At 42.9% G+C, this 21,149-nt stretch overlaps 2 protein-coding genes and 1 long non-coding RNA gene across 4 annotated transcripts; all 3 read left to right on the plus strand.

Annotated features, from left to right (window-relative positions):
• Positions 1-533: 533 nt before the first annotated feature.
• LOC132326699 (uncharacterized) lies at positions 534-6,457 on the plus strand. The gene is made up of 3 exons (XR_009486315.1): positions 534-803; positions 1,017-1,077; positions 5,424-6,457. It is a non-coding gene; the product is annotated as an uncharacterized LOC132326699 (long non-coding RNA).
• Positions 6,458-6,674: 217 nt separating this feature from the next.
• LOC132326700 (C-C motif chemokine 3-like) lies at positions 6,675-7,644 on the plus strand. Its single transcript, XM_059845253.1, has 3 exons — positions 6,675-6,881; positions 7,107-7,209; positions 7,377-7,644. Exons 1-3 carry the CDS (start codon positions 6,773-6,775, stop codon positions 7,465-7,467), a joined length of 303 nt encoding a protein of 100 aa, XP_059701236.1. The 5' UTR covers positions 6,675-6,772; the 3' UTR covers positions 7,468-7,644.
• A 2,682-nt stretch (positions 7,645-10,326) lies between these two features.
• Positions 10,327-19,663, plus strand: LRPAP1 (LDL receptor related protein associated protein 1). 2 transcript variants are annotated; one of them, XM_059845254.1, is made up of 8 exons: positions 10,328-10,531; positions 14,728-14,872; positions 15,213-15,337; positions 16,185-16,305; positions 16,799-16,957; positions 17,493-17,575; positions 18,465-18,641; positions 18,951-19,663. In XM_059845254.1, exons 1-8 carry the CDS (start codon positions 10,352-10,354, stop codon positions 19,014-19,016), a joined length of 1,056 nt encoding a protein of 351 aa, XP_059701237.1. In that variant the 5' UTR covers positions 10,328-10,351; the 3' UTR covers positions 19,017-19,663. The 2 variants fall into 2 exon arrangements, with proteins under 2 accessions (XP_059701238.1, XP_059701237.1); XM_059845255.1 differs by lacking the exon at positions 16,799-16,957 and having other exon boundaries at positions 10,327-10,531.
• Positions 19,664-21,149: the final 1,486 nt, after the last annotated feature.

Below are 21,149 nucleotides of genomic sequence, written 5' to 3' on the forward strand. Positions count from 1 at the left end.
CCTTCTTCTGCCTAAACAGCTGAAAATTCAGCAACAGTAATGAGAATGAAATGTAATGCGAATGAAAACTACTCTTTTTAACATTCTCAAGTGCTCATGCCAGAGCTTGTAATACTCTAAAATGCCAAGCCACTGCTGAAGGCTCCTCACCAAACATTAAATTCCCCCTACAACAGTAACTTGAAAAATATTGCTGCTTCTCTTCACAGATTCTGATAACAAACATGCCAGAAAATAGAGATGCTTCTGTACGTCTCAACAGATATAAAAAAAGATACTGGACTACATCTGAATAATGCAAACTGCAACATACAACTCTTCCTTGCACACCTAGGAAAAGAGAGCCTGGAGTTTTGAAAGGTACAGGTGTTTGGCAAAGTTTGAAAGCTACATACACAATGGAAAAGGAACCAGAGAAAAATAATGTACCTGTTATGAATGTACACTTAGAAAGCTGTGATGTCAATGCTAAAGCTCATGAAGGTAAGTAAACAAGGAAAAGCATGACCTAAGGGAGATGGGAAGAGGAAGAAGAAGAAGGTAAGCAAGGTAGAGAAGCAAGAGGCAGAAATGATTCAAGGCAGCAGGACAGAGAGGTACTTGCTGAAGATCTCCTACTGTTACAGCTCACCATAAAAATCAGCACTGCAGAAGCCATTGGCATTGCTGTCCTACATTTTTGAGGAGAAATGGGGATCAAGTGAAACTGCAACCATTCTTGGGAGGAGCCCTTAACTAAATTCCAGACAAAAAGGACACAGTTGCTCTGGCAGAAAACTGATGTAAAGGAGCACATCTGTCAGGTGTGTTTCTATACTGCACTGTTGAATTCCAGAAAGGATGATCCAGGAGGAATGGAATCACAATCCATTATCTATAATAGGATTGTGAGAGAAAACACAGCACTTAAGATATGGTTTTCAAGGAGATGGCACTTGGCATTCTTCAGAATACTTTTTGTTACTTCATGTTCTGTTCCACTGAACAGCTCTTGCATTTTTTTTTTATTGAATTAGATGCAACCATGAGTTCCAATGATGGGCTTCATCTCACAGAGGAGCAGCACTACTCAAGCAAGTGAGTTACCTGTTTGGAATTCATTTGTTCATTTTACATTCATCGTTTATTTTATAGTAATAAGCTACAGCCCGAATTCCAACCTATACATAATATTAAAAATGCAAGTAGTCTCACAGAAGTATAGCTCATGTATGAGAAAACATTAGTACCAGAATTATAAACCAAAGATGGTTTCTGGGATTCTCCGTTCTTGAGAAACCACCTCTCATTTCAGATCTTGAACATATTCAGTACCTAAACTCCATCTCATTGAAATAAAATTAAATTTCAGGAAGGGAAACAAAATCTTGTGACTTCAATGGGGATCACCTGGGCAGGCTTTGGTGCATGTCCCTGCAGCTGATGGCATGCCATGCCTTTTGAAGGCTTTCACTTTGGCCAAGATTTTTAAGTTTTTATTTTTTTAGTACCCGTGCCATGTCTCTCATATCTTCCCCTCAAAGTTCTGTCTTCCTCCTTGATTTTTTTCCCCCTGCTTTTGCAGCATCTCTGAGGTTAGTTTTAGTATGTTTTGGTCCTTTGCACTGCACCTCATGTAATCCTGATTCATTTTCTTGTAGTCACTAAATGACTAAATGTCCCAATTGTCTGGGTTGTTTTTTTTTTTCAATTGCATTTCATGTGATCATATCTCCTTTCCAGAGTGTTTCTTTCTTTTCTTTTTCACAAGATTTCATTTCCCTTCCTGAAATTTGAAACAAGTCAAGATTCCATGTAAAAAATCCTTGTTCCCTGCACAGTTATGAGAAAAAAAAAAAAAAACAAAAAGAGCTTTTACAAGTGTGTGCTGAGAATTGCATAGAAAGGAAAGACGGATTCATCCATGCTACCAAAAGTCATGGAGAGCTGCAGTCAGGAGAATTAAAAGACACAAGGATGGCAGTGAGTTCTTCATTTCCTCTCTGAACAAGTCATGATTCACTTTAATCAGCTGCAAAGATCATTTCAGAAAGGGCAGAATTGATAAGCTGCTTTTGATATGCTTATCTTCAGTATGAGCCCTAAACAATTTAGCTGAGGAAGTAATTTCAGGAGGAAAACAGCAACAGTAAGCTGCTATAACTTCTGAAAATTAACTAGTCTAGAAGGATGTTTTGTAATAATATTATTCCAAAACTTGTTTTTTTCTTCTACTGAAATAAGTGCATAGAGGAAAGAATTCACTTTATACGAATACATAATTTAAAATAAATTCCAAACTGGTTAGTTCTCTTTGATGTTCCAGTAATTCACATTAAAGACATAGGTAAGAAGGGAATGTAAAAACAAGCACTTCCCCAGTTCATCTCTTCAGCATGTTATGCAATTATTTTTCTTCAGTCTGACACTCTTTATCTTCCTGCTTGAATGCACAGAATTAAATCCAAGGAAAATAAAGAGGCTATTTCAGAAAAAGAAAACAGTTACATAGATTAACTTAATTTAAGTCCACAGGAAAGAAAAAAAGTCTCGATCACACTACAACAGAGTAGTTTCCCTAAATTCAGACTTGGAACAAAGCAGACATTAAACTTCTGATGCTGGAAAAGGACACATTCCCTGGGTTTGCTTGGACAGGAAGTGAGAGTGACCCATGCAGAGAATCCTGGAGACAGGAGCTGTGATGCAGCCTGCTTTTCTTTGAGCTGGAAATGGAGTTTTCCCAGAGAAGGCAGGTTTACAGCAATGTCTCAGGTACAGCTGTCAGCCTCTGGGCCACTGAGGGATGAGTGTGTAAAGTGCTTTTAAGACAACTGTGACTTTCCATCCCAGTGAGCTATTGCAGCTGCCTTAAGGGAATATCAGAGGAATCCAGGTCCTTTCAGTCCTGCTGAAGTAGTTAAAATTGATGTCTAAAAGCGGATTCTGACCTTGGTCTGAGATTTACAGAACAGCACGCAGTGAAAGAACAGGCTTAATCCCTTGACAAACAGAATTGTGTCTTCAGTGAGAAAGCTCAGCTCAACCAGTCCAGATACATATCTCTAAGTGTCTTGTCCTGGAAAACTTAAAGCACATCTGAATAAATTCTCTTTAATTTAATTCTATTCTATTTAATATGAATTACATATATCTCTAAAAAATCAATGTATAAGGTCCACAAAGTTCTCTTTTTCTCTTATTACTAAAAGAAATGAAAAGAAGAAATAGGTTCCCTCCTTATTAAAAAACCATACTGAGAGATGGATGCCAGGCACAGAGAATGTTTTGTGTTGCCAAATAAAGACAACCAGGCATCTCCAAAGTCATCTTGATTTGTACAGCTCCTGTGCAATCAATTCCCAACATTAACCCAGGAGAGTTTGTCAAGAATGAACCTGTATCTGTATAGGGCCAAAGAGCCTTTAAACTATTAATACTTAATCCAAAATATAAAAAAACCCTGCAGGTGCAGGTAGAGACAGCAGGATTACACACAGTGTTAAGGTACCTTTGTGGCTCTTCACAAGACCAGGCTGTAACTCACTGCTGAGTGAGATCAGTTTGTTCAGCCTGGAGAAGAAAAGGCTTTTGGGGGACCTTAGAGCAGCTTCCAGTGCCTAGAGAGGCCCTGAAAGAGAGCTGGAGAGGGACTCTTATTCAGGGAGTAGTGATAGATAAAATTGCTACTTCCTGCTTTTTTTCCCTTTTGCCAGTCTTGCCCTGATTTTCTTTGGGGCTCTTGTTGTGGAGGTGCATGTACCAGCCTGGCTCTTGGCAGGTTTAGGTCCTGGCCAGTCCATGCCAGGAACCAAATGGAATCTGAAAGCCACAATACGGTGGCTGGTGCTTCCCCTTCTGTGGTTTCCTTGCCTTCACCAGCTCAGCAAATTTGGTTACCCTGACAATGTCCTTGTTATGATGCACTTACATTTCCCCATTATGATGCTCTTGTTTTTTTTACAATTTCCCCATCTGAGGCCTATCTATGTGATCCTATCTGTGTGCATTGCTGAGTCCTCCCAGAAGCCAGGTACGCTCTCCCTTCCCAGAAGACAGCCCCATCCCCACTGACAAGACCCCCAAGTCCATGTGGGTGCTGCCAGAGCAGCAGGTGAGATACTCCTGTGCACCCCTGCCCCACAAAAATGAAGTATCAGGTCCCCAAGAAGAAAGGTGCGTGCAGAACATCCCCCTGAGCACCTGCCAGAGCAGATTTCAGCTGGTGCCCCACTGTGCTAGCAGAGGCCCCTGAACTGTGGAAGATGCTCTGGCCTCTCCCTCATGCAGTTCCTGGTATTAACCCCACTGGAACTCCAGCACAGTTCTGGGGGTGACAGTGGTGCTGTCTCCAGGCACTGCTCAGGCTGTGCCAGCAAGCTGACATTGTGCCAGCAGGTCACTGTGCCAGCAGGACAGGCTCAGTGTCCACGAGAATGGCTTGGTGAGTCCCCGGAGCTGACAGTCCATGGCCCCCAGCCCTCTTTTCCCCTCCTGCAGTACCAGGCCAGTGAGCTGAGGCAGGCAGGGACCAATAAAGAGGGATTCTACAACTGTTCCCTGATAGCCAGCAGGAGCTGACACAGTTGGCACAGAAGGTGAGGTTAGGGGTCTTCATGCCCCCTGTCTGGCAGGGCACAGGCCAGGGATGCTTTGATAGCCAGCTGCAAACCACCCACAGGACTCTCATTGACCCAAAAAGGCTCATTTCTGCAGAAATTAGGTATTTTGAGAGGGTACATGATGTTATCAGTGGCTCCTGTGGCTAGTGGCTCTCACTAGCCAGGCAGCCCACTAGCAGGGGTAAGGGGCAACCAGGCTCCCCAGGGCAGTGTGGCACTGACACCAGCTGCCTCTGTGCCACCCCCTCAGGGGCTGCACCTGCCAGCTGGGGGGCACCTCAGACACACCACTACAGCAAAATTCTTGCTTGACAAAGGTGGGATACAATCAATTCCTAAAGACCCCAGCAGTGAACTGTTGCCCCATTTCTCCTCACAGAGAAAAGCAAGGCACAATTCTTCCCAAGAATATTTCTGGGTTTCACATTCTCTGAACCTCAGAGAAAGGAAAAACAATTCTTATGATTTGCTGTGCCTGTGTTTGTGCAAAAGTAGAATGCAATATGGAGATTGTTTACCCAAAGTGATGGTGTTTTGTTTCCTTGGCCTGTCAGGGCCAAGTGTATGTGTGTGTCAGGTGACAGTCACGAGATTCTGTGCAGTGTGTGCAGAGCTGAGTGCTTGGCAGATTCAGTTTAGATGAAATGTAACATAACATAATATTGTATAGAATAATATAGTATAATAAAGTAACTAATTAGCCTTCTGAAAAGATGGAGTCAGATGCATCACTCTCTCCCCTTGTCGCAGCAGCCTGCTAACTCAATAGTGCACACTCAGAAAGCAAGTTATGAAACCTGCTACTTCCTCCTTCTTTTCCAGTGTCTAGCCTTGTCCTGGTTCTCCTCAGAACTCTGGTCAGCAAAGTTCACATCCCAGCCTGGCTCTCAGCCAACAGGTCATTGCAGCAGTAGCAGGGCTTGTGTTTGAAAGTTTGGGCTCTGGCCATCCCCACCAGAGACTCAAATGGAATCTGAAAGCTGCAGATCTGTCACAAGCACTTCCCCTTCTGTGGTTTCCTTGATGCCTCCAGCTCAGCAAAACTGGGAAATCCTGGCATAATATCCCTGTCATGATGCACTCATTTTCTCTCCTTGAAACTCTGGGTGAATAGGAGAGAAGTAGCAGCAGGGACTGAGCATTGCGAAGAGGAAAACCCTGTGTCACCTCAGCTCCAGCCCCACCTGTGTTCCCTCAGGCCCTGCAGTACCATGAAGTTCACAGAAACAAATTGAAGGATCATTTATGTTGGAAAAGACCTTTAAGATCATCAAGTCCAACTGTTAACCCAGCATTACAAAGTTCACCACCAAACTACGTCCTTAAGCACTACATCTACACGTCTTTTAAATGTGTTTAGGGATGGTGACTCCACCACTTCCCTGGGCGGCCTGTTCCAGTCCTTGACAGCCCTTCCAGTAAAGAACATTTTCATATCATGCCCTGGTTCAATGTGAAGCCATTTTGTCTTGTTCTTGTTACCTGGGAGAAGAGAGCAACCTCCACCTCGCTACAGCCCTCCTTTCAAAAAGCTGCAGAGAGCAGTAAGGTCCCCCTCAGTAGGGCCTCCTCTTCTACCATCAAAGAAACCTGTGGAAGAGATTTTACAGTGACTTCTGTGAGCCAGAGAGAAGTTTGATAAGAGGATCCATGTTTACCCCTGAAACAATTTTCTACCAAGGTCGTTGACACAGAAACCAAGAAAGAAATAAGGACAAATAAGAGAAAACTGCAACTATTCCAATAGGCACCTTGTCTTTTGTGACCAATGAGTAAAGTGTAAACTTAGGAGTTTTGTAAGAATGTATAAAAAGCATGCATGCTATAATAAAAACAGGTTTGAAGCCTTCTGAAAACTGTGTGCTGCTTTGTTTTGTGACCATCTCAACTATGACACAAACCCAGCTCCTTCAGCTGCTCCTCATAAGACTTGCTCTCTCTCGAATCTGAAAATCACAGCCCTGTGGCTGGCACTTCCCTTTCTGCAATTTATTTGCCTCATATAATTTTCCTGGTATGATACACTCATTTTCTTCCTTGAAACCCTGTGCCCACCCAGTACTGGGGGTATAAAAAGAGATCAGCAGGAGCAGGGGCTACTCTGCAGAGGACAGCCCTACAGACACCCCAGCTCCAGCCTCACTCGTGGCTCTCTCAGCCTCCCCAGCACCATGAGGGTCCTGGCAGCTGCCCTGGCTGTTCTGCTCCTTGTGGCCATCTGCTCCCTGGCTGAGGCTGATCTCAACGTCTCCAGGAGTGCTGCACTTTCCAAGAAGAACGGTAGGTTCTCCTTCCCCAGGAGAGAGCCCCATCCCCACTGATTAAACCCTCCTGTCTATGGAGAAGGCTGGGAGCCGATGGTCATCACCAGTGCCTCAGAGATGGAGGTTTTCAGGGGTATTCCCTGAGGACATAGCACAGGTGATGGTAAATCCCCTGGGAGCCACAGGAAGAGCCTCTGCTGCAGTGTGGGGTCTCATTGGCCCCACATCTCTTCCCTCACAGTAGCTGAAGCCTGCTGCGTCTCCTACATTTCACACCCCATTCCGCGCAGCATTATCAGCTCTGCCTACATGACCAGCAACCTCTGCGGACAGCCAGGTGTGGTGTAAGTACCCAACATTGCTGGGGTCCAGGGTGCACCAGCCAGGGAAGTGCCCCAAGGGTGTCCAAGGTTGTCCAGGATAGGGAAGGGAATGGACAGGGACAACCAGGATGCTACCAGCATCACCCCGATGCCTTGGCTGGATGCCTTAACACTGCTTTTCCCAACAGCCTGATCACCAGGAAGGGGAGGCAGCTGTGTGCAGACCCCAGTGCTGACTGGGTGCAGAAATACCTGGAGGACTTGAAGCTTCAGGAGTAGTGACTCCTCCCTGCTGCTTCTCCAGGGCAGTGGGCTCAGCCCCCACCACGAGACTGCAGTAAGAGTGCTTGAGCTGCATCCTTCTTCAAAAGGAAAAATTATTACAATTGGCATACACTTGTTTAACTAAACTTTGCTTTTGCATAAATGCTTGAATAAAATGTTTGGCTTGTCAAATCCTTTGGGTGTCTCTGTAGTCTTGGCTGGAACCCCAACATGACAGAAGGGACCCATGGGGAGCCTCTTGCCCTCCCCACTCCCTGGTTTCACTGCTACCCACTGTGCAGAGTGGCCCCATGACAGCTCCCACAGTACTCCCCTCTCCCCAGCCTGGACTCAGCTCCTGCATCTCAGCATCACCCAGACATACCTGTGGGGTGGCACTGGCATCTCATCCATTTCTGTGGGCCCTCTCCACACAGCACAGTAACAAACCCCTTGGCCCAGGCAGCCCTGCTGGGCATCTGCAACCAGCTCTTTGACACACTTTCCCCAAAGACTAAAGGATCAGGACAGTCTTTGACTGCCTGACACCCCCACTCCTAGCCCCCTCCTACACTGCAGCTCCCTGCGGTGCTGGAGCTGAGTCCTGGTGCTCCTGGGTGCTGCTGTCCCCACATACACACTTGGTGCCACACTGCTGCCAGAGGAGCAGGCAGGAGCAGGCAGCACTGTCCCCATCACTGACACCACCTCTGTCCTCGGGCCACTGCCCAGCACTGGGGACACGAGTGGGACATCTCTGCGGGTGACACCAGCTCTGCCCCTGGGCCACACCCCTTCTGCTTGGGCCAGGACACACAGAACTGTACCAAAACTGGTCACTTGAGGTCACAGAGGTAAGGGCACTGGAGAATGACATCCAACAAGCCAACATAAGCAAACAGAAGGTGCTGCAGCCCCTCTCTATTTCTAAAACTTTTTAGTGTCGCTCAAAAACTCAGACAAACAAATGCATAAAGCTGTGCACAGGTACACTCAATACTAGAAGATTGGGAACCTGTTGGAGTTTACAGAGCATAGAAGTTGAATTTATTTGCAGAGAGCCTGAAAACTTAATCAGTATTTCAAATGACAGAAAAGATAGAACCACATATTCCAAAATGACTCAGGAATACATATATACACTGTAACAATGAGACTAAAAGAAGCTCTAAATCCTAAAATTTATGTGTAGAGCTGCACAAGATTTGGGCAAGGCTGATGGACTTCTTTCTGCATCATCAGTTTCCTGCATTTCAAAGCTCGCTTCAACTGCTCTTCAATGCAATGTATAGTGCAATGCTTTTGGCCACTTCTGCAATTCAGTCTTACAGCAACAGCTTCTAGGTTAATAACACTGAAAATCTCTGACTTAGGAAAAATGTGAAAGAGAAAACACAAGACTTTTCTATTACTTACAAGGCAAAAATTACAGTCCAGTAAAAATCCTCCATGGCACACTGTTTTCAAAAATCTCATTATAATTTAGGCAATTCTTTGGTTCTTATAAGTACACCAACCCTGGATTAAATACGGTGCATTATCATAGCATCATGGAGTTTTTTTCCTTAATACAGCTTGACTTAATCCCCTCCCAAAACTGCCTGTTGACCACTGCACCCTTTGGCTGGGTCTCTGGGAGGACGCACTGAGGTAGGAGGTTGGCACCATCAGGACCAAGAGCTGCACTCTGAGCACACACCACCGAGCTCAGGGCCATCCCCACACTTCACCCCTGGAGAACAACCTGTGGAAAACGCCAATCACTTCTTTTTAAAATTTTAAAAGTTTAATATTAATAAAATGGTTTTTAAAATAGTAATATAATTAGAGCAATAAAAATTTGAAAAACTGAGATTAGGACAATACGAGACAATAAGAACAAAGAGTTACGGATGGTCCGGGTACCTTTTCTGGACAAATAAGCCCCAAAAAGGACACACATTAACAGAGGATTAACCATTAAAAACAATAGCCTGTTGCATATTCATACACCTCATACATGATGCATAAATTCCATTCAAACACAGGATTCTGTCTGGTTAGTGTCAACTTCTTCCTGTTAATCCTAACAGCATCTTCAGAGCTGAGCGAGGCAGAAAGAAGTTCGTTTCTTCTGATAAGAGAGCAATAAATTCTCTTTCTCTGAAAGATTTAGGTGTCCTGTGGCTGCTATCTCGCTGCGAGTCCTTTCTTTAAAAAAAGTATCTTACATAGCACAGTTTCTATTTTAACCTTATGTTATAACCTAAAACTATATTTAACACGCTACTTAAGAAAATTAATACAGCAAAACTTTCTGACATAACACATATAATATTCATTTTAATATTTGCGGAAAGCCGATAATAAAATGCGTATTTTTCACAAACCCAGCCTAGGTGTCCGTGCATTTCTCACAGCCCTCCTTCTGCCCACACCACCGTCCATCACCACCATCCATCCCTCTGCACTGTCCTGGGTACAGGCGTTCTTCTCTGCCACCGCCAAGGCGGAACCCGTCCCCATTCTTGCCTTCCATTCCCCGAGCTGCCTCCTCTTTTTCTGTGTACTCTTGGACATTGTGTTAATGTCTGAACACTTCGTTTGATTAAAGTAGCGGTGTTCGAACCCACTGTGTTCCCTTGTTCCCGCACAGCTGACATCAACACCGAGTGTCGGGGGGGGAACTACTAATAAAGCGTGCCATACTCAGCATATTTTGTGAAGCAAGCACTAAGGAGAATGGCACGAAAAGAAACAGCTCAAAGCCAGCTCCCCTCACGCTCCCCAGACCCAAAGCACACCCCGAATTTCCGGCCTTGCCCCCGCTCTGCCAGCCCCGATCTCCCGTTCCCAGCCGGGAGCGGGACGCCGCTCCCGCACGGCATCTCGGGAGTTGTAGTTCTCCGCGCGGCGCGACATGGCGGCTGTGCGGGCGCTGCCGGCCCTCGCCGCCGCGCTGCTCCTGACTGCCGCCGGCCAGGCCAGCAAGTACTCGCGGGAGGCCAACGAGGGGCTGGCGGCCGCCGAAGGCAAGCGGCGGGAGTCCGCGGAGTTCCGGGTGGTGAGGCTGAACCAGATCTGGGAGAAGGCGCAGCGGGTGAGTGGGGCGGTGCGGGGCGATGGCGGTGCTCGGAGGGGGCTCCGAGGTCGGGCCCGGCCGCTTCAGCCACTCATTCCCCGTCAGGGAGATGGGGAGGAGCGGGCACCTGTATATGAGGAGAGGCTGAGGCTGTCTGGCCGCGGCTCGGGCCTGCGGTGGCTTTTGTTCTGTTCTCGGGCACGGCTGTCCCCGACCGTCACGCAGCGAGCGCTGCGCTCTGCCCCGCGGCGGGCGGCTGTGCCGGCGGCGGGCAGCGGCCTTGTCCCGGGACAGGGGATGTGTGTCCGAGCCCGGGGAGGTGTTCACCTGCCCGTTGTTAATGCAGCAGCTAAACCGCATGCCCAGGCAGTGCGAGAGAGAGGGAAGCCCCCGTGGTGCCGGGTAGGATGTGCGCTTGGCTCCAGAGCTCGCTGGTTGAAAGCTTTAGCCGTGCTGTTCAGGACTGTGATGCTCTCAGCTGTCCGAAGGGGTGGCCTCGGTTCCTGCCCGGCACAGGGCAGAAGTTCGCTGCAGGAGAAGAGGAAACCTCCGCCCTGGTGGTTGTGTCGCCTGCATTCATGTCAAGTGATGTAGACAAATGCAAGAGGACCAGCAAATGGGTTTCACCATTCCCAGATGAGAGCCTTAATTTTGACAGTGGGTCAAAACAGTACTTGAGTTTCTCTCACAGTGGACTACAAAAAATGTTTAATAAAGTGAAAATACAGTCAAATTATTTCATTACAGTGGAAATATTTACTTAGAACTAAAAAGAACAGCTGCAGTGGGAGAAGAATGCACTGCAGATATCCCCTGAATATTGTGGACCACTGGAATTAGGGTGATGACTGGCAATGGTTCAGTTCTTCCAGGCAACAAAATATAGTTAACATTAATTTTGGATGTTCTATATTCTAAATAGCCTGAGCTATTGAATTGGAGGTGGGCATCCTCAGATTCAGCCAAAAACTAGAATCCTGCCATAGTGCTGCCTCCCAGTGTGCTAAAGGAATGTATCAAAATTATTCCTTTCCTCAATGGGAGCAGGATACAATGGGGCATAGGAAAGTGTGTTAATGAAACACCAGCTGTTGAACTGACAGCTGAAAAAGAAACAACACTGAGACTAGAAATAATCTGTAATGATAGTAATGTCAGTTATCTCTCACCTTTCCAATTACAGTCTTTTCTCATGTTTATACCTGGCTCTTCTGGAATTAAAATTTGAGGTGCTTAACATCATCTATATTAAGATGTTAAAATATAAAATGGATTAACTCTGTCAGTAAGGAACTAAGGCTTAGTAAATTTTATATGTGTGAGCTGGATTTTAGAGATGCAAACCCTACTTGAACTAAATTTGCCACCATCTGAATTTCACTTTTGAGTACAACTGTCACCCAGCATGTGTTTTATAAAGTGATTTTTCAGTATGTCTGGGCAATATATGAAATAAGAGGAAAACTATGCCTGTGTAGTACATTTGCTTTGAAATACTTCTATGTGTCATTGCAAAACTCTTCATTCCTTTATTTTGGTAGTGATAGAGAAACTACTGAAAGCAGGGAACTTCTTTGTTTTGACATAAAGTCAGATACCACTATTTAGCATTGCAACACACAGCTGGAGGAGCAGTCCTTAAAAAAGTCCCAAAATGTTACTTAGTGGGACCAGGAGCTGGCAAGCCAGACTTTCCTCTTGTTTCCCTGAGGGTGAGGGGCAGGATCTTTCTCCAGAATCTCTTTTCATAAATAGCAAATTTGTAGTAAAGAGCTCTTTCCTCTTGGAGGCAAGAGTGTAGGTAAGGATGTTGCAGGTAATGATTGCAGCCAGCCCAAGAGCAAATGATGTAATTTTTGCAATGTTCAAGTTTCCAGCACTCATTCCCAGAATTGCCAGGTACCTGTATTGGATGTTAATGTCCAGGCAGCATAAGGAATGAGGAATAAGGAATGAGTTTAAGGAGCTTGTTGCTCGGTTATTTAATCATTAAACTTAACTTTTCACCTCTGCTTCTAGTTAGTTATTCCAGCATGTGAGTGATGTTAGTAAGTGATGAGGAGTCTTACCACTGACATTTTTTACCTGGTGTACTCAGGGTCCAACATGGTATAACCTTAAAGGAAGTAGTTCTTGAACTGAATACTTTATATTAACTTCTGTATTCACTCTGTATTACATTAATGGGACAGGCAAGGGGCTTCCAAAAGGTTTCAAATTATTTTTAATACTTACAAGGACAGTTACTTTAGTTTCCTACTAAATTATAATGACAATTAGGAAAATATTGCTCTAATTGGGAGAAATTTGAATAGAATCTTGTTTTCTCTTAAGGAATAGTGGGCTTAATGTAGTTCCTTAGTATTTATTAAGACTTTACTGTGTTTGATTGATGATGTCTCCAGACTTTATGTTTAGAAGTTCTGGTATTCTTATCTCTAACTTCTAGAAAGCAGAAAGCTGTACATGTTTATGGGATTGCACTGACTGCAGAGGGGCTCTAACATAAACTGCACTGTGTAATCTTTTATACAGTAGTGTGTTTCTGATGACAAGGTCAGATATGAAAGATTTTATTTTATTATATTTGCAGTACTTAGGAGCTAAATTACTTCTTATCTAATTATGCATGTCTATTCCTGTATTTCCTCAGCCCAACAACATATGATGCCCATGCTACCTGAATGCTGACTGATATTAGAGTAACTAAATAAATACCAAGATGTTTGGCCATTCCCTTCACAATTTGTAGCAAACCTTTCACTCAGTCTTGGAGCTTCAGGGCACAGTTCTTGCTGAGGAAAATGATTCTTGGTGCCACTGCAGCAGTGACATTTGGGCTGTCCTAGTCATCCTGCACCAGAAAAGTAAATAAGCATGATTAAGGTTTTTCTTTTACTCAGCACATACTCAGAACCATAAATAAAGTGGTTCCTTCTAAGTGCTTTGTTTCTGTAAAGCAGTTCACCAAAAGCAGATGGTTAAGAAGACACCAGGGACACTCCTTTGCTTTAGTATTAGAGGGATCAGAAGTTTTAATGTGTTCTATAAGTATTATATTTACCTGTGATTCTAACTACTCTAGATTTTAGGAATTTCAGTAAGCCAAGTGCAAAATGCAGAGAAAGAAAAATAGTTTTAAAATCAAAACAATTGTGTGCAGTGGCACAAGATTAATTAATAGGACAGCCTATGATGGAAACATAAACAATAATGTGGATAGTTTCCTGAATTCTTGTCAATAGGAAGTGCATTAGCTTAAAGTAATTACACTTTTCCTTGTTACTTTAAAGTAACCTACTGACTCACAAAGGAACAGCTGAATCTTTTCAGTATGGTTCAAATGTTTAAAAACAATACTGAGTTCTGAGTCTGTGTTTATTAAACATACTTCTTTCTCACTGAAATTATGAGAATTTTTATAATCTTTAAGTGGGTTTTAATGATAAAATAGATAAACTTGTGCTAGGACTGACAAGCCCAGGTGGTTTCCAGCTGGATCTGAGCTTCCAGGAGCTGGGCACGCAGTAATTGGAGTGGTTTTATCTCCTCTCTTCTCTGGGCTTCTCCTCACCTCACCATCTGTTTTTTGACCACGTAGACACAAAAAAAAGTGGTTCTGAAGTATTAAGATGGCTTGTTACATTTATTTGTTTTAAATTGAATAACTAAGGTGGCTAAAATCAGGGAGTTCAGGATCAACTCACAGCAGTGCTGCTTAGCCAACCGCATATTAGTCATTGTTCCTGTTTTCTCTGTAGCTCACAAAATTTCAAGCTAACCTAGCATTCATTTAAACTAATTTTTTTTTTCTGTCTTCAGCCTTAGTGTTTAACCTCTTTTTTTTTCTACTATGTTAGACAGGAATACCTCTAGGTTTTAATGCACATAAACTATGTTCAGAAATTATCCGAGAAATTTTTTTTCATTTTGCATAGTAAAAATTGCTGATGAAGTGGCTCTTTGACCTGCAAGGCCATCCTCAGTGACCTGGAAGACTGAAAAATTGTACTAACCAATAAAGTTTTTCAACTCACTATAACTGTATGGTTGGAAGATGGTCCACAAGAAAGCACGTCTGGTGGCAATGGCATGTTGCTTGAGAAGAAGTGCTGTGCCATACTGGTTGTTATGTATCTGTACTACCTGAGGTAGCTCTGAAGTAAAAGGGGACTCCACATAACTAAATACAAACCTTTCTGTGTTCTTGTTAGCTCCATCTTTCTGCTGTGAAACTGGCAGAGTTGCATAGTGATCTAAAACTACAAGAAAAGGATGAGCTGAGCTGGAAAAAACTGAAGGCTGAAGGGCTGGATGAAGATGGAGAAAAGGAAGCCAAGCTCAGACGCAACTTAAATGGTAAGGGCTGTCTTGGAAAGGAGGAGTTTAAACTTTGCATCACACAGACACATCGTAAGACACTTGTGTTTAAACTAATAAATAACATATTGTCTTTCTGGACACTGAGCACTCAAGTTCTTTGCAGGTCAGTGGGGAGCTGCAGGAGCCTAACAGAGTCCTTTGCTCCCAGTAATTTCAGAAGAGGTCATTGAACCTGGGACCACTGTGTCTTGAGTTGTTAGTTTTTCCTTCATGAACTGCAAAGTCCAGCTCTGCAAGTCACAGATGTAGCCCATCTCTCACCTTCCTTACATCCAGAGTTGGTTCTCATGTTTCTGTATCTTCTATTCCTTTGCAGTCATTATGACTAAATATGGAATGAATGGAAAGAAGGACTCTCAGCTAGTTGATACCAACTATATTAAAGATGGCACAGAAAGTGACACACTAGATGATCCAAGACTGGAAAAGTTATGGAGCAAGGTGAGTAAGATTTCTAGGAACTGGAGTGTAGGAAATCAGTATTTCTTCACTGAACTCTTAGCTGTGTCTTCTGAGAGCACTCAGACTTGGAAATCAATGGCTTTACTACTCTTTTGTTAAGTACTGACCAAGCTGCCTTGCTCTGTAGCTCCCATCTTTGTGCCCTGAGAGAAGCCTACCTGCATCCAGACCATCCAGCTGTGGCAGGTTGTCTTTGGCAAATAAAACACCCACATTAATCTGAAGGGTGGAGCCTGCATCCCCTGAGGTCGGACAGAGTATTTCCTCACATTTCCCTAACTCATGGCTTCCTTTAGTGTGACTGTCACACTGTGTAGTAGTATATCTATGTTTTTTTTTTCCAGTTTCTTCCTCTTGTTTGTGGATGTTTTTAAAAAGATGCATTTAAAATAGAACCATTTTGTAGACTGTCTAAAGTGAAATGTATTGTGGGGAAGGGTTTTAAATAAGGGCTTTCTCAACCTAGTATTCAATTGAAAATTTCCAGGATTTGCACAGTTGTCTGTGGAGCTCCATGGCCCTTATTTCTGTATTAAATTGTTTCCCATGAAATAGAAATGCCAGACATTTTTCCCTGGGTAATCCATAGCAAGTCCAGCTTTATAAGTCTGAAGCAAACTTCTTTTGACATGATTAAAGGCATCTTATCCATCAACATCTAAATCCTGACCACATACAAATATTAAGAGAATTAAAACAAAAGGTCTAAAGAAAAGCTGCACTTAATAATTTTCTACATGTGGTGAGAAGTGGGAAGACGTTTTGGCAGTTGAGGGCACTTAGAGCCCTTGGCATGGAAAGCATAATGAGCTCATGTTTCTTTCAGGCCAAGACCTCTGGGAAGTTCTCTGATGAGGAGCTGGATAAGCTTTGGCGAGAATTTAAGCATCACAAAGAAAAGATTCGTGAATACAATATTCTGCTGGAGACTGTGAGCAGAACAGAAGGTGCCTGAACATTTATTTCTCCAACGTTTCAAGATCAGTACATCTCTTTTCTCTGCCCATTGTTTCCATCACTTCCAAATTTCTTTGAAACTCCTCACATTTCTGTCAGAACCACTTGCAGATGCTGCTATTTTCAGATACTTTCTGGGTTTAGTTCTGCATTAGCTGCCAAAATTCTTGCCAACTAATGAAACTGTTGCCATTTCAGTTTTCTGATTCTGCCTTCATTTCATGCAGGGAAAATGCCATCAGATTAGCAATGATGGCCATTGTAGTTTACAGGAAATTACACAGCAAGCATAAATCCACTGCTGCAAAATGCAGTTCAAAAGTCTGCAGAAAATACATGTTTTATCTCACCAGCTTTATTTGCACTCAACTTAAATCCTAAGAATTTAGCATTTTTTATTCACCTCAGATTTGGAGGATTTCTGGAGTTTTTGAGCTATCAAGCCTTGGCCCACAATCAATAATACTTACTGTTCTTCAACAGATATCCACAAGAATGTTATCAATCCATCTGAGGAGAACCTGGTGAAAGAGGAAATCTTGCACAACAAACACAGAGAGCTCAAGGAGAAGTTAAGGAGCATCAATCAGGGGTTCGAACGTTTGCGTAAAGTCAGTCACCAGGGATATGACACAACCAGTGGTATGATACACTGGGGTTTATGCTTCTTTGGGATTCATTTCATTTTTAAAAAGTTAAAATCAGTGGGCAAGGGTCTCAGTATCAGCTCTTAGTCTCAGTATCACAGTGTGTTGCGTACCACAGTGGGCTGAAGAGATGGAGCCAGCCAGTCCTGTTTAAAACCAAACACTGGAAGCCCAATGAAAGGATACAGTCAGTGTATTAAGAGGATAGTTCTGTCTTCCACGCCCTCATGAGAAGGGATATTGCCCCAGGAGGGCAAGTAATGAGACAACATGCGGGACAAGCAATGCCTTTATCCAGTTCCTCGGGTTTGGGTTTTTTCGCTTTTGAAAACCTACTTGTTTTACCTAGTACTAGTATCTAGCTTTATCCAGTACTTGGATACTTCTCCCTTTTCATCTGAATAGATCTATTAGAAATGCAGTGCTTAATAACTATGTGTATGTGAGAAAGCATCTTTTCATCTTTTATAGAAGTTGGGTAGTAAAAGCATTGCATCCAGATTTTCATTTCATTATGTGTGTTTGTTTAGAATTTGAAGAACCAAGAGTGATTGATTTGTGGGACATGGCCAAATCAGCTAATTTCACTGAGAAAGAACTTGAATCTTTTCGAGTAAGTAGAATTCCGGTGACCTCTCTTGCAGAAAGATATTTTGACACATAGAGAAACAATTGATGTTACTCTGATTGCAGCCACTTCTGCATTAACTCCCAGACACCATAAAAAAGTCATGCTGCCTTTTTAATACTTCAGATTTATAGTCATGTGTGTAACTAATCATATGCTGGTTCTGTTACAATCAGCAGAATGGAAATTCTGAATCCTTTCAAAACAACTGTTGCATATTTTGAATCTTTGAAAGATCAGGTCCTGCTGCTTTGTTGCCATGGCACTAGATTTACCCCCCTTACCCAATGTGTTAATTATGTCCTTGGGAAGCACTGTAATCTGTATACCTAGCAATTTCTCTCATGCCCATCTCTTGTACTGTTAACTTCCCATGTTGGAGCTGTGTTGAGCTGACATAAAACTATTGTGATAAAGGCTGCTTTTCAATGAAATAATATGGAAATTCATTCCTGTGCAGTTCATACCACTTTTATTCAATTCAAGTTGTAAAAAGAAAAGAATTTTTTTTTTATCTGACTCTGCCTGTTTATCAGATTTTAAAAACTGACTTTTCTGAAAATTTGTCTCTCTCCCCTCATTCTGCTGTTCTTCTGCCTAAATTTTTGCTTGGTGCTCACTGCTCTCATCTTGTAGCACCTCATAGCCACCCACAGTCTCCTTTTGAGGACTCTGCAGTGGGTCGTTTTCAGCACTGCTTTAAAAATCAGCAGTCTGATGGTGATGATAATGGATTGTCCAGACATTTTTAAGAAGCAGGGAACTGAAAAAGCTTTCTGCGCCTTACTTAGTAAAGTATCATTAGGAGTGTCTTGGCAAGAGAAAGGAAGGCTTGGAAAGAAACTCCTCTGAAGCTGTGTGTTTGTTATCTTAGGAGGAGCTGAAACATTTCGAAGCAAAAATTGAAAAGCACCATCATTACCAGAAACAATTAGAGATTTCACACCAGAAACTGAAGCATGTAGAGGAAACTGGAGACAAGGATCATCTGAACAGAAACAAAGAGAAATATGCCATGCTGCAAGAAAAGACAAAAGAGCTAGGATATAAGGTCGGTATAAATCCAGGGTTACATACATGTTGAAAGTTTAAGTCAGTAGCAGAAGGGAAGTAGATTATCCAGTGCAGATTTTCATGCAAGCTGAATGACTTCCAGAAGGGGAGTTCAAGACACATCTGTTCTCCATGTTCAGTACAGTATACACATAATTGTTCTTATAGACCTAAAAAGGCCTGAAATCTTCCTGCTCTCTGCTCTTTCTGTTATTACAAATACTCCTAGCAAAATCTGAATATGTTACTGTATTGATAATTTATTGTCTTCCTGAAATTTGTTTTGTGTGTTTTGTTTTCCTGATAGGTAAAGAAGCACTTGCAAGACTTATCTAGCAGAATCTCTCAAGGTCTTCAACACAATGAACTATAAGAATTTGTTCTGCTTCATTTGATCAGTCTGTTAACACAAAGCAGTTAATGTGGTTTTTTGAACAGGGCTTACCAAGGAGTTCTGAAATAGTAAGGATTGAACAGATGTGTCCTGTAAGAATTTTTTTTGTCTGCCTAATTACAAATTTTGTATTTGCACTGTAAAATTAAATGATTAAGTATTTAGGTTGCCATCTTGGATCATAAAAATCTTATTTCTGAATCAAGTAGCAGCCTTTGAAATAATCAGTTTCAAAAGGAAAAAAATATGCAAATTCTCAAAGGATTCCTGCTAGTAAAAAAATACTAATATTCTAGTCAGGTAAGGTATTCTGATCATTGAAAGCAAACACTGAAGTACAGGAAGGTTAAACAGAGGCCAGAAAAGTCTTCATTTCAATCCTTGGCCTATTACATTTCCTGCTTAAGGTTACAAAAATATTTTTACAGACTTTGAGCAGTGGCTCAGAGCTGCACTGCTGCACTGTATATGAATCTTTCACGTGAGAGGGGGAGGAAGAGTAACGAGGGAACAAGTACTGAGGTCAATTTGCACAGTTTAGTTATTGACTAACATGTGTGTGTACAATTATCTTGGTCACGGTTGCTTTGGTTTTGCTACACTTGGTCATTAAAAAATCAAAACAAGATACTGGTGAGGCTTTTTTGTTTCACCTTCCCTTTCATATAGTGAGAAGTAACCAGACCTGGTTTTTGAGCATGTTGCTAATTCCTGTAATGTTCATTCACACATTAGTTTTAAGAGAGGAGTGGTAGTTTTGCACCACAAGGATGTGTTTCTATGTTCTGAATAGGCAGAAAGATTTCTAAAGCAGCATATCTCTGAGTGTATATTCCAGTGCAATCTCCAGTAAAGATTGCTGTCACTTCTCCTTTCAAGACCTGATTTTTCTGGTCAGAACTTTGGTACACATCAGGCACCTGGGTTGAAATTGTCTATAATAACAATGCTGACCCTTTATTTCAAATCAAAGTTTCAAATGGAACTGTTCCAGGCACGAGGCCAAGGCCAGGGTCCAGTGTGGGTGAATCATTACAGCTGCTGGGTTGAGGAGCTCTGTCCCTCACAGATGGCAGTGCTGAGGTGTGCTGGATCAGGCAGCTGTCCTCAAGCCTTGCTCTCCCTGCCTGTTCCATGAGAAATACTGAAGAGACCCATTCAGTCAGAATAGGCCACTCATCCTGGGTCATCATGGCTTAAAAGTAACATGGTTCTTTACTTAAAAACTGTATCTTCATGTGCAAGTGATCTGAACCAAAACTGGTAGCAGTCTTAATTTGAGATTTTCTTTGAAGCTAGAATATTTTTCTTTTTTTACTTTTTTAATTTAATGTAAGCTAAGAGTTATTTATATTGCAGAGAATCGTTGTCCATCACAATAAGAAGCCACCACTAATATTAGCAGTCTCCTTAGAGACAGCTCTGTTCATGTAGCTTATGGTATACCTTTGGTTGGCAAGCTAAAAAAAGTAAATCCGGAAATAGCTACAAGCCATTTATGAGAAAAATGCTTTGGGTTTTTTTTTTTTCAAATGCTTCACATTTATTTTTTTTCCCAGACTATGGCTTTAAGGGTTGTTCAGCTTCTGTATCAGAGCAGTAGCTGTATTATCTTACACATTTGTCTACATCAATTCCCTGTGAGTGCAGAACAGAAATGCAATATATATTATGTTTGAAAGCAGAGACTTCACTGCGTCCTAGAGTTTCCCCTTTGTTAGGGTGAGAACTAAATCTGCGAGCTGCAGGTGAGTTTGGTGGCTGTAACCTGGGTGTGGAGGTCCCACAGCAAGGCCCCTGGGTGAAGAATTTGGACACATGCAGTAAATGCACATGCAGAGGAGAGGAGCTACACAAAGCACTGAGGCACTGCTGCTGGGCAGTCTTGGCAGGGTGGAGGGGAATGGAGCAGCTTTCACAGAGCACAGAGTTCAGATCCTGCTGCTGAGGGAGGTGTGCTGCCCCTGGGAAAGCAGCATATCCCAGCCTGCACTGAAGGCAGGCACAGCAGCTGTGTGCTCCACACAGGAGGGCACAGCACAAAGCTGGGTTTCCTTCCAGTGTCTACAAAGTAGAATATGCTTATCCACGAATTTCTGAGGAAGTCTGGAG

The sequence above is a fragment of the Haemorhous mexicanus genome, chromosome 4, assembly GCF_027477595.1.
Source record: "Haemorhous mexicanus isolate bHaeMex1 chromosome 4, bHaeMex1.pri, whole genome shotgun sequence".
Taxonomy (NCBI): Eukaryota; Metazoa; Chordata; class Aves; order Passeriformes; family Fringillidae; genus Haemorhous; species Haemorhous mexicanus.

Coding starts and splice junctions, on each gene's coding strand:
- LOC132326700 (XM_059845253.1), top strand. CDS start 6,773: ATGAGGGTCCTGGCAGCTGCCCTGGCTGTTCTGCTCCTTGTGGCCATC. Junction 6,882..7,106: donor TGCACTTTCCAAGAAGAACG/GTAGGTTCTCCT, acceptor CTTCCCTCACAG/TAGCTGAAGCCTGCTGCGTC. Junction 7,210..7,376: donor TGCGGACAGCCAGGTGTGGT/GTAAGTACCCAA, acceptor TTTTCCCAACAG/CCTGATCACCAGGAAGGGGA.
- LRPAP1 (XM_059845254.1), top strand. CDS start 10,352: ATGGCGGCTGTGCGGGCGCTGCCGGCCCTCGCCGCCGCGCTGCTCCTG. Junction 14,873..15,212: donor GCTCAGACGCAACTTAAATG/GTAAGGGCTGTC, acceptor ATTCCTTTGCAG/TCATTATGACTAAATATGGA. Junction 15,338..16,184: donor TGGAAAAGTTATGGAGCAAG/GTGAGTAAGATT, acceptor TGTTTCTTTCAG/GCCAAGACCTCTGGGAAGTT.